Source organism: Schistocerca piceifrons, chromosome 11 (genome assembly GCF_021461385.2).
Source record: "Schistocerca piceifrons isolate TAMUIC-IGC-003096 chromosome 11, iqSchPice1.1, whole genome shotgun sequence".
Lineage (NCBI taxonomy): Eukaryota > Metazoa > Arthropoda > Insecta > Orthoptera > Acrididae > Schistocerca > Schistocerca piceifrons.
Genome location: NC_060148.1, coordinates 116,128,214 through 116,144,094, shown reverse-complemented (window position 1 = coordinate 116,144,094; position 15,881 = coordinate 116,128,214). Strand labels below are relative to the sequence as shown.

Sequence of the window (15,881 nt, the reverse complement as noted above, 5' to 3'; positions counted from 1 at the left end):
TACCTGCAAATCACCGAATGATCCTATTAACAAAGTTTACTTACGAACCCGCTTTCACTCATGATGGTGTCAAAAACACACATAACTAACATTAGTGGTTCAAAATGGTTCAAATGGCTCTGAGCACTATGGGACTGAACATCTGAGGTCATCAGCCCCTAGATTTAGAACTACTTAAACCTACCTAACCTAAGGACATCACACACATCCATGCCCGAGGCAGGATACGAACCTGCTACTGTAGCAGCAGCGCGGTTTCGGACTGAAGCGCATAGAACCGCTCGGCCACATCGGCCGGCTAACATTAGTGGTCCGACGAAAAGCCACACGCCTTCGTGGAAGCATACATACAAGAACGGTCTCTGTAAATGTGTGGTGCGGGATGGTAGACAGTCAGTTTATTGGGCCTTTCATGTTCTTGCTTTGTCTTCCGAGCACCGTATATGTCGTCTGTCTTGTAAACCAGCATTACTGAAAGAGGTTGCTTTGGCTAAGGTTATGGTTATGTTATTCCAAAATGACAGGACCCCAGCACATTCTACTTACCAGGTCTGAAGCTATCATTCCCTGGAAGAAGGATCGTCAGGAATCTTTACGTTTCTGGGCCACCAAGATCACCGGACCACACCCCCATTAGATTTTTGTCTGTGGGGATGGCTAAAAGGCGAAGTTCACAAAGGTACACGAAGCACAAAATGCGAATCGATCACTGAAATTTTGCATAGCGCTGCCGTCATAAAAGCACGCCAAGATGACTACAGAATAGCTACACACTCCGTTGCTTGGAGAATTCGTAAGCGTACTCAGTTCGCAGGTGAAATTTATGGAAATGCAAATTGTACTTAATTACTTACGTTTGCTGACCGTATTATACCACTGTTGAGTTATTCTAATGAATAAAACGAAGACTATGTTACGTGGAAAGTATTATTCGAGTTAGGCTTTGTTACCACCTCTTAAAATATTTGCTACCAGCTGAATTACATCCACTTCTCTTCGTACTTATTTTCATTTTGCTCCTTGTCTGATTCATTTCTTCGGTGTCCTTTCTGATTTCACCTCTTCAGTCCACCACTAGCAAGATCTCCTTCTCTTTCATGTTTCAGCATCCTGTAAAATGTTAATATTACTTAACACACTAAACGTTAATACACTGTTCACTATCTTCAGAATGTCAGTCTCAGTTAAATTTATCTCAGTTTCTATCACTTCCACTTTTTCTTGATGCGATATAATGTATTTTCAAAAGTATACTGACCCATGCATCTTGTCATCGCCTGTATACTCTTATGTGCATGTATTCTTCTAAGCTGGAACGTAGCCCCACTAGAATAAGATAATGACACATTCGAGAACGTTCTGGAATATCCTGGAAAATTCTTGAATATAGTGGAACATTCTGAAAAATTTTATAACTTTCTGGAACATTCTAGAACATTTTCGAGCCTTCTGGAAGATTCTGCAACATTCTAGAATGTTATACTTCGTCCACAATATTCTATTTAGAACGTTCTAGAACATTCTCACCTTTTTTGGTTACTTCTGGACTCAATTCATAGCTGCTTCACCAACTTCATTGAAGAAGTCGATTGGTGCGATGTCTTCTTTTGACACTGATATCTTCGAACCCAACTGCTGAAGATCCGAAGCCAAACGTTCTTCATGGATGGGGATGAAAGGCTACCACACCAGACAACAGTCAAGAGGCTGCGTGGGTGGAGTGCGGGCTTACAGTGTCACGCACAGACAAATCGAGCTTATGGCTGTCGATTTCTCCCAAAACATTCTGTATATGGTTTCACAGCAAAACCACCGCCAAGCCAGGGCACTGTTCACCTGCTCTGGTGCTCTGAGAAACATGTCTTATCATTGAAACTTGCCAGAATGAGATTTTCACTCTGCAGCGGAGTGTGCGCTGATATGAAACTTCCTGGCAGATTAAAACTGTGTGCCGGACCGAGAGTCGAACTCGGGATGTTTGCCTTTCACGGGCAAGTGCTCTTATCATTACTCAAATACAGACCAACACCACATGTCTTGTGCATCCATTTAGACCATGGCGGTGTCCCGCTATCCTACACCATGCACACCTGGTACATGTTCCTTTTGCAGGCATAAGTGCAGTTTCATTTCCTTTACCCGCTTAGCTTGTGGAACATATGCTTTTCTGATAGCTGAAGGATACAGTTTTATTTGCTCTTGTTGGAAACAAACTGAAGCACCAGATAATCTGTGGAACGACAACAGCTCTACACCTTTTCAGACTCATTACACTTTCTGAAGTGCTTAAAACCTCGGCGTTGTGCACACATCAGCTAACATATTCTGCACTAATATGGCTAAATATTACGCTGCCTTTGGATGGTGCAAGCATGTCTCTCTCTGTGTCACTGTCCGGCACCAATGACTTTTCATCATTTGGGAATTCGTCGAGTATCTGTAATCACGTCCTCCTCCACATATAAGTGGTCAGCGCGGCGACTGCCATGCAGAGGTCCGGAGTTCAATTCCCGGTAGTGCCACGTTCGTAGCAGGACTGTAACTGGGTTCAATCAGCCCCGTGGTGCCATCTTTCAAGCTACTCGACAGAGAAGTAGTGACTCTGGTCACGAAAACTGACAGCGACCAGGAGAGCAGTGTGCTGACCACATGCCCCTCCACACTGCATCCAGTGACGTCCTTCCCAGGGGACGACACGGCGGTCGGTCGATACCGATGGACGCACCAGAGCTGGTGGAGGGAGTTTTAGCTGAAACCACGCATGATTGTAGCGTTTAGCGCTAAAACTGATGCGTCGTGATTACTTTCGTCACACAATACGAAATGCTGAAAACGATACCACCTACCACCGAGAAAAACCGAGACTCTCTTACAAGTTGCACGCGGGGAAGAAGGCAGGAAGCATCGGCAACAATGGAAATCTCATAAGCAGGGAAGACCGGAAACGCGTACTATTTACGGCTGAAGGCTCGACATGCAAGCTAAACGTCAGTAGTTACCAGCAAATGCCGTCGTTCTGCTACCACACGACTGCTGAGCTGCGTAGTTGACGTAACAAACATGGTCCCCACAATAAAAACAGTGAGACAAAGATTTAAAATAGTGTTCACGTAAAATATTTCCACTATTTCTTATGCGTTTACGAAAGATGAATTAAAGTCGTTGGTTCAAGAATGAAAAGTAGTCACTATTGTCTTTATTTTATATATTCTATAATTAGCAATGGGCATTTCTACACTGAACTGAACTGATAAGTAGCAGGTGAAAAGAGTAAGAAATAGAATATTTTTGGAAATCTTTGAGAGGAAGTGATTTAGCCGTGTAGCAAGGTTGCAGTAAGCCCGAATATCGTCTAACACATGTAATATGCACGTAGTATCCCATTGTAATCCAACACCGCCTTCATTGTTGTTGCTTCTGTCCACAAGAGTAATGCCTTTTTCTGAAGATTTGAGAGGAGTAATATTTAGAATAAACTTTTTATTTATCTTTCCTTGCACAGTTGGCTCCAGTTCTTCATGTCTAGGGGTCTGATACTTGAACCTGAAATTCTCACATTTTAGGTTCTCATGATTCAACAGATCTAAATAAGTTTGAAGAATGTCGTTCCAGATTTTTTTACGTTAATGTAATGTGTCACATTTTACTATATCACACTGTCTTTTGAATTTTCACATTAACAAAGCCGAAATTACATTGTTCGCCTAAAATACAAAAATACGTCCGAGAACATCAGAGGCATACTTACAACTACCTCACTCTATGGTAATGACAATATTCCAAAGGGTGTACAATTTTTCTTCGCAAATGAATTTATATTAGTTTCATTATTATTTCATAAATTAATCCATAAATAAACATAATAAACAGTACTACAGTGTGTAGTTAATAACAGAAATTTTAACTGTGTCAAATATTTCGTAATTTCAGAAGTTTCTAAAAACACAGTTTTAACTCACAAGCTGCGACATTGTCACGGAAAAACAGCGACCCACGTATGTAATAAGTTTCCTTTAATTTACGTCTATGGTCACAAACTTTTTGTTAGCAGATTACCGGTTTCGTTCTTTAATGACCATCATCAGATCTGTTTCATAAACACAAAGTCGTAATGTACTGCGATGCCACTATGGCTGCAGTACATTAGGACTTTGTTTTTATGAAACAGATGTGATGATGGTCATTAAAGACGGAAACCGGTAATCTCTTAACAAAAAGTTTGTGGCCATAGAGGTAAATTAAAGGAAACGATTTTAACTGTACATTCAGAGCTAGTACATATAGACTGTAACAACGAAAATAAAGTAATTTCTTTACACAAATTTTAGCTTGAAATATAACATGTTGTGTATAAAATTACATGAAATTTTTCAGAAAAGCAGCTGAGATAATGTTGACATGCCCAGATTTCAAAAAATATTGCTGGTATCGACTACTACTACTATTGAGGAAAAGTAATGCTAGAGATGTCCCTTTACACCACGACGATAATATAATCTTTTTTATTATCAGTCTTCTGACTGGCTTCATGTGGCCCACCACAGATCCCTCTCTTGTGTCAACCTCTTCATCGCACAGTAGCACTTTCAACCTATGCCCTCAATTATTTGCTACATGTATTCCAGCCTCTGTCGTTCCCTACAGTTTCTACTCTCTAATGCTCAATAAAATACCACACACCTAAGTAGTTCGATTTTTTTAAGTCATCAGTCTTCTGACTGGTTTGATGCGGCCTGCCACGAATTGCTGTCCTCTGCCAACCTCTTCATCTCAAGAATAGCACTTGCGACCTACGTCCTCAGTTATTTGCTGGGTGTATTCCAGTCTCTGTCTTTCTCTACAGCTTTTGCCCTCTACAGCTCCCTCTAGTACCATGGAAGTCATTCCCTCACGTCTTAGCAGATGTCCTATCATCCTGTCCCTTCTCCTTATCAGTGTTTTCCACGTACTTATGTCCTCCCCGATTCTGCGAAGAACATCCTCTTTCCTTGCCTTACCAGTCCACCTAATTTTCGCTACTCCTCTGTAGAACCACATCTCAAATTGTTCGATTCTCTTGTGTCCGGGTTTTTCCACAGTCCATGTTTCACTACAGCACAATGCTGTGCTCCAAAGTGCATTCTCAGAAGTTTCTTTTTCACACACAGGTCTATGTTTCACACCACTAGACTTCTCTGCACCAAGGAATGCCCTCTTCAATTGTGCCAATTTGATTTTTATATCCTCCTTGCTTCCTGCTTCATATTTTATTTTGCTTCCAAGGTAGCAGAATTCTTTAACTTCATCTGCGTCATAGTCCCAAATTTTAATGTTAAGTTTCTCACTGTTCTTATATGTGTTACCATCCATTAGTTTCCTCATTCTTGGCTTTACTCTCATCCGATTTTCTATGCTCAATAGACTGTACATTTCGTTCGAAAGATTCTGTAAGTCTTCGTCACTTTTACTGTTGATAGCAACATCACTAGCGACTGCAACCAGTGATTTCCTTTCACCCTCAATTTAAATTGGACTCCTAAACCTTTGCTTCCTGTTAATGATTTAACAGCAGAGAGACCCACTGCACAATTCTGTTACAAACTTTCCACTCCGATCACTTCGTTCCCTGTTGTGCATTCTTATGGTTCACTCTTGGTTGTCGTAGATGGAGCTAACAATAAGAATGGAAGGCCACGAACGAAGTGTTGACAGATTTTTTTTCCAACGATGAACCCCAGCTTCACATAATTAACCAAAAATGGTAATTAATGTTACTGATATGCAGGCTTTTTCGTCAAATTGCTTTGATGAAATTTTCTCGGCTTTTCAGCTCATTCGCGGCATCGTGTAGTCGCAACGTTTTAGCGAGTTTCCTATACTCTTCACCTTCGCATGAGCAAAGAAGAAAGGAAGATAGATTATTCTTTAATGTCTCGTCGACAGAGGGATCGTTAGAGGCGGAATACGAGCTCAAATTACGCATGGAGAAGGATATCGGCTGTTTCCTGTTGAAAGAAACCATTTCGGAATTTGCCAGGAGCCATTCAGGGAAATCATGTGAGCTAAATCTGGATGGCCGGACACCATTTCGGAATTTGCCAGGAGCCATTCAGGGAAATAATGTGAAATAAATCTGGATAGCCAGACACAGATCTGGAACATCTTCGTCCACAATGGTAGCCCAATGTGCTACGTACTGCGCCACCTCACTCGGTCTGGGAATGTAAAATTAAACACGTTTCAGCCGTCTAGTTTCCGATATTATTTTATTTTTGCTACCAGTTTCGTCGATTTACTACGCCATTTTCAGGCCCCTGATCGATCTGTAGGAAGATTCCACCTGGGTTCTGGTCAAAATAGGGGCCAGCAATACTGGTACTAATAGACTGCTGCTTGCTATAGCGGTACCTTCCACCATGAATCGCTATAGCAAGCAGAAATCTACTAATAGCAGTATTTCTGGCCCCTGTTTTGATCAGAATCAAGGTGGAATCTTCCTATACGTCGGTCTGCGGCCTGAAGATGCGGTAATAAATCGCCGAAACTGGTAGCCAAATAAAATAAGTTCGGAAAGTAGACGACTGAAAAGTGTTTGATTTGACATCATGTATCAAACAGCAGAGTCCCCAGTGGAGATGTCCGCCCCGATAGCTGAGCACTCAACATGACGGATTGCCGTCCTACGGGCCCGGGTTCGATTCGCAGCTGGGTCGGGGATTTTCTCCGCTCAGGGACTGGGTGTTGTGTTGTCTTCATCATCATTTCATCCCCATCCGGCGCGCAGATCGCCCAGTGTGGCGTCGAATGTAATAAGACCTGCACCAAGGCGGTCGGACCTGCCCCTAAGGGGCCTCCCGGCCAATGGCGCCAAACGCTCATTTCCGTTTCCCAATGGAGATGCAGTCAATCGGTCTTCGCCTGAAGATGACCAGTTGGAAACTCGTCGAAACGTGGCGACAACACGACGTCACTACTCGACTGTTAACATCCGGAAGGTCTGATCATTGGTAGTGGATTTGTAACCGTGTTGGCACGTGTCTTCTCCTTGCAGACGCGTGCACGTGACCAGCGAGACGCTGCGCTGCCTGGGCGGCGACTACGCGGTGGAGGCGGGCCACGGCGGCGAGCGGAACGCCTACCTGCGCGACCACAACATCGAGACCTTCCTCATCGTGCCGCAGTCCGGCGGCGGGCAGGCGTCCACGCCCGCCTCCAGGGCCTCCGTGAGTAGTCCGCACCACGGCACGGCACCAGCCGCTCGGCCCACGCACCGCCGCTGCACTGCCACACCGAGTCCCACAACACACCTCATACACCGATCACCCAGAGCATTATGGCCACCTACGTAATTTATTCATTTATTTGTTGTTCCGTGGGACCAAATTGAGGAGAAGTCTCCATGGTCATGGAACGAGTCAATACATGAAATTATAACACGATAGTAGAAACAGGTAAAATACAAGAAACGTATTCAGGCGACAATTCGTAAGTTTAAATAAAGAAAACCAACAATGTAACACTGGAATTTCCTTAATTTATCAGCTCTTCCAGGAGCTCCTCGACAGAATAGAAGGAGTGGGCCATAAGTTTAGACTTAAAAGCGTTTGGGCTACTGCTAAGATTTTTGAGTTCTTGTGGCAGCTTATTGAAAACGGGTGCAGCAGAACAGTGCACTCCTTTATGCACAAGAGTCAAGGAAGTGCATTCCACATGCAAATTTGATTTCTGCCTGGTATTACCTGAGTGAAAGCTGCTAACTCTTGGGAATAAGCTAATATTGCTAACAACAAACGACATTAAAGAAAATATATACTGTGAGGGCAATGTCAGAATTCCCAGACTATTGAATAGGAGTCGACAAGAGGTTCTCGAACTTACACCACATATAGCTCGAACAGCCCGTTTTTGAGCCAAAAATACCCTTTTTGAATCAGAAGAATTACCCCAAAAAATAATACCATATCACATAAGCGCATGACAATATGCGAAGTAGACTACTTTTCGTGTTGAACTGTCACTTATTTCAGATACTGTTCTAATGGTAAATAAAGCAGCATTTAGATTCTGAACAAGATCCTGAACATGGGCTTCAACAGCTTACTATCTATCGGACCGCCTAGGAACTTGAACTGTTCGTCTCGCTTGTAATATGCCCATTCTGTCTGATCAGAATATCAGTTCTTGTTGAATTGTGAGCTAGAAACTGTAAAAACTGAATCTTACTGTGATTTAGCATCAAATTATTTTCCACAAGCCACAAACTTATTTCATGAACTACATCATTTGATAATGTTTCAATATTACACACAAGATCCTTCACTACCAAGCTTGTGTCATCAGCAAACAGAAATATTTTTGAATCACCTGTAATACTAGAAGGCATATCATTTATATAAATAAGAAACAGCAGTGGCCCCAGCACCGACCCTTGTGGAACGCCCCGCTTAACAGTGCCCCATTGGGACTGAACATCACTACCATTCTGAATATTGCGGAGAATTACCTTCTGCTTTCTGTTCTTAAAGTAAGAGGCGAACCAATTGTAAGCTACTCCCCTTACTCCATTATGGTCCAACTTCTGCAGTAATATTTTGTGGTCAACACAGTCAAAAGCGTTCTGTAAATCAAAGAAAACACCTAGCGTTCGTAACCTTTTATTTAATCCGTCCAAAACCTCACTGAGAAAAGAGAATATAGCATTTTCAGTTGTTAAACCATTTCTAAAACCAAACTGTATTTTTGACAGCGTATTATGTGAATTTAAATACTCCTGTAACCATGTATATACAACCTTCTCGATAACTTTAGCAAACACCAATGGCATAGAAATAGGTCTAAAATTGTCAACATTATCCCTGTCTCCCTTTTTATAAAGCGGCTTGACTACCGAGTTAGGAAACCGACCACTCCTAAAGGAAAAGTTACAGATATGGCTAAGTACTGGGCTAACATACATAGAACAATACTTCAGTATTCTGCTAGATACCCCGTCAATAGCCAGTATGTCCAACTATGGCGCGGATAACAGCGTCGACGCGTCGTGGCACGGAAGCAATGAGGCCTTGGCAGGTCGCTGGAGGCAGTTGGCGCCACATCTGCGCACACAGCTCACTTAATTCTCGTAAATTCGTGGAACAGGGGCGATAAGCTCTGACGCCATGTTCACTCACATCCCAGATAAGCTCGACCGGATGCAGCTCTGGCGAGTTGGGGAGCCAGCACATCGATTAGAACTCGCCTCTCCTCGAACCACTCCATCACACTCCTGGCCTGGTGACATGGGGCATTACCTTGCTGAAAAATCACACTGCCACTGGGAAACACGATCGTCACGAACAGGCACACATGATCCGCAACCAGTGTACGATACTCCTTGAACCATTATATTTGCTTTCAAAACCTTTTCTTAAGAATTTACTTTGTTTACGAGCGATTCCTCACGAACATTAACACATTTAATCACACTATGTGAGCGTGGAAGTAATTGCCAGTGGGTAACTAATGAATACAAATTAAATTTCTTTCAAAAAATGGAAATTTTATTCCTAAAAGCCCTTCCTTTCTTTTTTAAACAGATTTAAAATTATGATCAGAAAGCACCCTCTAAATATAAAGTTACAGTTTATTCAGAGGCAGAAAGAGAAAATTTTGACACTATGAGTTTTCGGGCTGAGAACCTTGCCGCACCCTTTTGACACACCGTAGTCACGACCGCTCACAACAACATCTGAAAGACTACACTGGTGCAAATCTGTAACACACCAGATTACTTTAAACTAAAAATTTTAACAACTCACACAAGCACATAAACTATGCACCCCGTAGGAGGGATGGAAATGGTACAACACATTAACATTAAAAAATTTAACTTGCCACTGAAGGTGTAATTTGATTAAAAAAAAAACTCTTACGGTGAAAGGGTAGCAACTTTATATACTGAAATGACCATTTAAATAAAAACCCATGAAATGCAGTCTTACATGAAATGTAAAAACATGCTCTATATTTCACATATATACCGCCTCTCAAGATATTAGGCAAGATAAAAACATATTTCAGGAATTCGGCCGTTACACTTCAAGGAATAAATTCGTTAACACGGAATCCGACAAACATGACAAAGACAGCTATTAACGTACGGCAGTCCGACAGACAGACAGACACTAACTGCCTAACAAATGCGGACGAGAGACAGACCAGCAAGCTGGGGACGAAGGACTGACCAAGAAAACAAGTAGCATTTAACAAGTCAATGAAACAACATATCACGAATCACTTACCCTCTAATGAACTGCGATGTCTGGCGAAGACCTGGCACAGCACCCCCAAAACGCTCTCCCGAACCGTCCGCTGCCAGCCGCTTCGACGGACGCAGGAAGGCGCGCCGATCTCCCGTCTCACGGCGTCGCAGCTCGCACCGGCCAGACAGATGTCGTGGGTTGACTCCAGTTGCTCTCGCGTCGACCGGGAAGCCACTACCCCTCGCTATACGGCGCGGCCCACTGGACTCACGTGGCGACCTCACATGCGCCGACGCTCAAGATAGACAAGTCATCTTCTGCGACCGACCAACCTATCGATCCAACCGCCAATGACCTTTGTTTGAGCAACTCGAACAGACTGGCGGCCTAACACATACTAGCACTCCGGATGACAGACAGACACTGACTGAGCAATACACTCGGTCGGACCCACCCCTACAGGGGAAACATGCCTTCAGACTACCCGATATCCCTGCCGCGGAAGAGACCAACCTACCGATCAATCCGACTGCCAATGTCCATTGCTTGAACAATTCGCGCAGACTGGCGGCCTAACACATACCCCAGATGACAGACAGACACTGACTGCCCCACACTGACCCGGCTGGCCAACTGACCAGACTCGCTCACAGACTCTCCCTGGCCAACTGCACCACTGGCGAGCTCATAGCGCCCCTTAAATGCACGTGAACCGGCAACCTTTCCCCTTTCCCACCAGAGGGAGACACCAAAGCTGCGACTGCCACAGCGGCGCCACCGCAAGAAACGGAGGGCGACTGCTTCACACTATGCGCTGCGGCGTGCTCTTCAAAACAGCAATTTTTACCACGGCTCACTCCTTGGCCGTCGTTGCGCCTTGTACGAGCTCCACTGGACTCATGGATACCCACGTGAATGTTCTCCAGAGCATAATGGAGCGGCCGCCAGCTTGTCTCCGTACCGCAGTACAGGTGTTGAGGAGTTGTTCCCCTGGAAGACGACCGATTCGCGCCCTCACTTCGGCATTATGAAGAAGGTATCCCAATTAATCAGACTGTGCAACGCTCTGCGTGAACGTCCAGTGCTGATGGCTGTGTGTCCATTTCAGTTCAAATGGCTCTGAGCACTATGGGACTCAACTGCTGAGGTCATTAGTCCCCTAGAACTTAGAACTAGTTAAACCTAACTAACCTAAGGACATCACAAACATCCATGCCCGAGGCAGGATTCGAACCTGCGACCGTAGCGGTCTTGCGGTTCCAGACTGCAGCGCCTTTAACCGCACGGCCACTTCGGCCGGCTGTCCATTTCAGTCTTAGTTGCCGATGTCGTGATGTTAACACCGACATACACTCAGGGGTCGTCGGCTGTGGAGGCCCATCTTTAATAGTGTTCGGTGTACTATGTCTTCAGACACACTAGTACCCTGTCCAGCATTAAAGTGTGATATCAGTTCCGCCATAGTTCGCCGCCTGTCCTGTTTTATTAGTCTGCCCAACCTACAGCGTCCAACACCTGTAATGTGGGGTGGCCACCCAACGACATTTGGACGAGGCTTCACTTTGGTACTCCCACGTGTTGAAGACACTCACCACAGCATTCCTCGAGCACCTGACAAGTCGTGTCGTTTCCGAAATGTTCGTGCTGAGCCTCCAGGCCAACACAATCGGCCCACGGTCAGTCTCAGGTAGATCACGTGCCTTCCTCATTCTACACAGGGACAGCACACTCACTGGTACTGCCAGCACTGTGCGTGTGACTGACTTGTAGTCACTCCTCGCAGGGTGACGCTGCCATCACCTGGACGGGTTTACATCGACAATGGGTCGATGGTCACAATGCTCTGGCTGATCAGTGCACAATCACACTGGACAAGAAAATTTCTCACCCTCACTCACCTTGGATTTATGTCAGATTTCGAGATATGTCTGTCATGCCCTCTTAAAGGGTTGGAACTTATTGGACGGAACCCGAGAAGGACTCCAGGCGGCAGACAGCGCCAGCGTCCTGCTCATGTCCGTAAAAATTCATACCTAACCATTGCGCCCCCTAGCATCTGTTGGTAGCCGTGTAGACCGCACACGGAAGAGTCTATGCTTTTTCCTGCCACGCAATTATCGAATTTTGAACTATGTACACTCCAAAAAATTATTTTCTATATTTCTGCTCACGACGTAAACTTCACAAGGTGTGGGGCACCGATTCGACACTTACTTGGAAAGTCGCCTGTGTAGAAAGTAAATGAAAGACCCTAACATATTTTCGCTCAACACCCGCCCTCACACCTCTCCTATCCCGTTTTTGAGAAAATAGCCCCTGAAGTACTTGATGCGCAATTGACTCAAAACTGACAGGAGTTATTGGTAATTGAAACCAGTATTTCTCATCATCAAACACTAAAGATCCAAATAAACTGGTACACCTGCCTAATATCATGTAGGGCCACCACGTGCATGTAAAAGGGCCACAACACCACGTGGCATGGACTCGACTAATGTCTGAAGTAGTCCTGGAGGGAACTGACACCATGAATCCTGCAGGGATGTCCATACATTTGTAAGAGTACGAGATCTGCGTAAGAATGCAGGGAATGGAGATCTCTTCTGAACAGCACGTTGCAAGGCATCCCTCATTTGCCCAATAATGTTCATGTCTGGGGAGTTTGGCTACCAGCAGAAGTGTTTAAACTCAGACTGTTCCTGGAGCCACTCTGTAGCAATTCTGGACTTGTGAGGTGCCGCATTGTCCTCCTCGAATTGCCTAAGTCGGTCACAATGCACAATGGACACGAATGGATGGTGATCGGACAGGACACTTACGTTCGTGTCACCTGTCAGAGTCGTATCTAGACGGATCAGGGGTCCCATATCACTCCAGCTGCCCACACCCACCATTACAGCTCCTCCTCCAGCTTGAACAGTCCCTTGCTGACATGCAGGATCTATGGATTCATGAGGTTGTCTCCATACCCAAACATGTTCATGAATTCGATACAATTTGAAACGAGACTCGTCTGACCAGGCAACATGTTTCCAGTCATCAACATTCCAAAGTCGGTGTTGACGGGCCATATCAAATGGTTAGCATACTGACATGTTGGCCCAGCGCTGAAGTCTGCGGCAATTTGCGGAAAGGCTACACTTATGTCACGTTGAGCGATTCTCTTAAGTCGTTGTTGGTCCCGTTCTTGCTGAGTCGTTTTCCGGGCGCAGTGAAGTCAGAGATTTGATGTTTTACCGGATTCCTGCTATTCACGGTACAGTCGTGAAATGGTCTTACGGGCAAATGCCCAGTTCATCGCTACCTCGGAGCTTCTGTGTCCCATCGCTCGTGCGCCGATTTTAACAGCACGTTCAAACTCGCTTTCATTTTATAACCTGCCATTGTGGCAACAGTAAACAATGTAACACTGTGCCAGACGAAACAGGCAGAAGTCGGCACATCGGTCATCAACGCCTATATAAGACAACAAGTGTCTGGCGCAGTTGTTACATCGGTTACTGCTGTTACAATGACAAGCTATCAGATTTAAGTGAATCTGAACGTGATCTTATAGTCGGCGCACGAGTGGCGAGACACAGCATCTCCGAGGTAGCGATGAAGTGGGGATTTTCCCGTACGACCATTTCGCGAGTGAACCGTATCAGGAATCCGGTAAAACATCAAATCTCCGACTTCACTGCGGCCGGAAAAACATGTTGCTAGAACGGGACCAACGACGACAGAAGAGAATCACTAAATGTGACAGGAGTGCTACTCTTCCGTAGTTTGCTGCAGATTTCAATGCTGGGCAATCAACAAGTGTCAGAAAGCAAACTATTACGAAACAATACCGATATGGGGTGTCGGAGGCAAAGCCCCTCCCGTGTACAATTGATGACGGAAGAACATGAAGCCTTACCCCTCGCCCTTGCCCATGAACACTGATATTGGACTGTTGAAACATGTTGCCTGGTCAGACGAGTTTCGTTTCGAGTTCTGTAGATCGGATGGACGTGTACAGGTATGGAGACAACCACATGAATCCATGGACCATGCAAGTCAGCAGGAGACATGTTCAAGCTGATTGTGGCTCTGAAATGGTGTGGGGCGTGTGCAGCTGGAGTGACCCCTGATACGTCTAGATATTATTTTGACAGGTGACACGTACGTAAACATCCTGTCTGATCACCTGGATCCATTCATGTCCATTGTGCCTCCCAATGGACTTGGGCAATTCGAGGCACCGCTAACGTCCAGAACTGTTACAGAGTGGCTCCGGGAATACTCTTATGAGCTTAAAAACTTCGGCTGTCCAGCAGAGTCCCCAGACATGAACATTATTGAGCATATCTGGGATACCTTGCAACGTGCTGTTCGGAAAAGGTCTCCTCCCTGTCGTACTTTTGCGGATTTATGGACAGCCCTGCAGGTTTCATTTTGTCAGATCCGTCCAACACTACTTCAGTCATTAGTCGAGTCCAAGTCACGTAGTTGTGTCGGCACTTCTGCGTACTCACAGGGTCCTACACGGTATTAAGCAGGTGTACCTGTATCTTTGGCTTTTCAGTGTAATTTAGGAGCAGTTTTCTAAAACCCTTGGGAGTGTTGAACCAGAATATCTTAGCTCCTTTCATTGTAGATTGTACACAAGCGACCTGCGAAACATGAGCAGAATCGGTTGTCCCTGTCTGCGACCTTCCCCCTTGTCAATGACATACTGCTTTCGTCTGTCACCTGCAGCATTGTTGGCCCACGGCTCGCGCTCTACATAGTTTTGACAAAGGAAATTTCGATGGTAGAGGTGGTTTCATTGTCCTGGATTAAGAAAAGAGAAATTCCAGTTCATAAGGAGTAGTTGATGATCATGATACTGATCCAGAATTCTGTTTGTCCTAATGGCCAGATACGTACTGCACAAAGGACAAAAATGTAATGAAGCGTTTGAAATACTGTAGCGCCGAAGTATTCGTAAAATAACTCTGATAGTAGAAAGTGCCATAAGAAATCTCACACAACATGTGTCGTCAAAGCGTGCTCCGATGTAAGCAAACAGCCAGTTTATCTTCTGAATGAGAACATGATTTAGTAAAACATTTCAAATCTCTGCTACTTTTAACATTTCAAAATAACATTTTTAAGGTTAGAGCTACCAAGTTTCCTCATTTGAAATTAAATCTCGAACACATTTAATTCATTCACCGTTACGAAAGGCAATGTGTGATAAACAGCAGTCCGCATGCCCCATCCAGGGTGACTGAGGCAATTCTCAAATGTACGACAGCTTCACCCCATGTACCGATCACTGCCAACAGTTTCACATGGCCCCACTTTATGAGACACTACGAAGAAGTCCGACAGGTAATCCAGGTTATTGGCACAAAATCTCATTATGGGGGATTCTAGGCTACCAGCTCTCGTCCACCTACTGGTCCGATTCTGGTGGTGAAAGTTTCTTCCACGATTAGACTTTGGACATGCTACCCCTGCAGCGAGCACCACGACACAAACCCGCGTCAGAAACTCGGACGGCGCAGGACCCTCGCAAACACGCACAAGTGCCTCAACGCGACATGGCATAGACTCAACTAATGTCTGAAGCAGTGCTGGAGGGAGCTGACACCATGAATCCTACAAGGGTGTTGATAAATCCGTAAGAGCACGACAGGGTGGAGAGCTCTT

At 44.9% G+C, this 15,881-nt stretch overlaps 1 protein-coding gene across 1 annotated transcript in view; it reads left to right on the top strand.

The window, feature by feature from the left end:
* Positions 1-15,881, top strand: part of LOC124719778 (adenylate cyclase type 5-like) — a 597,816-nt gene that overhangs the window by 340,689 nt on the left and 241,246 nt on the right. Inside the window, exon 6 of the mRNA XM_047244976.1 lies at positions 7,031-7,202. Within this exon, the coding sequence (XP_047100932.1) occupies positions 7,031-7,202 (172 nt within the window). The remainder of the gene's footprint in view (positions 1-7,030; positions 7,203-15,881) is intronic.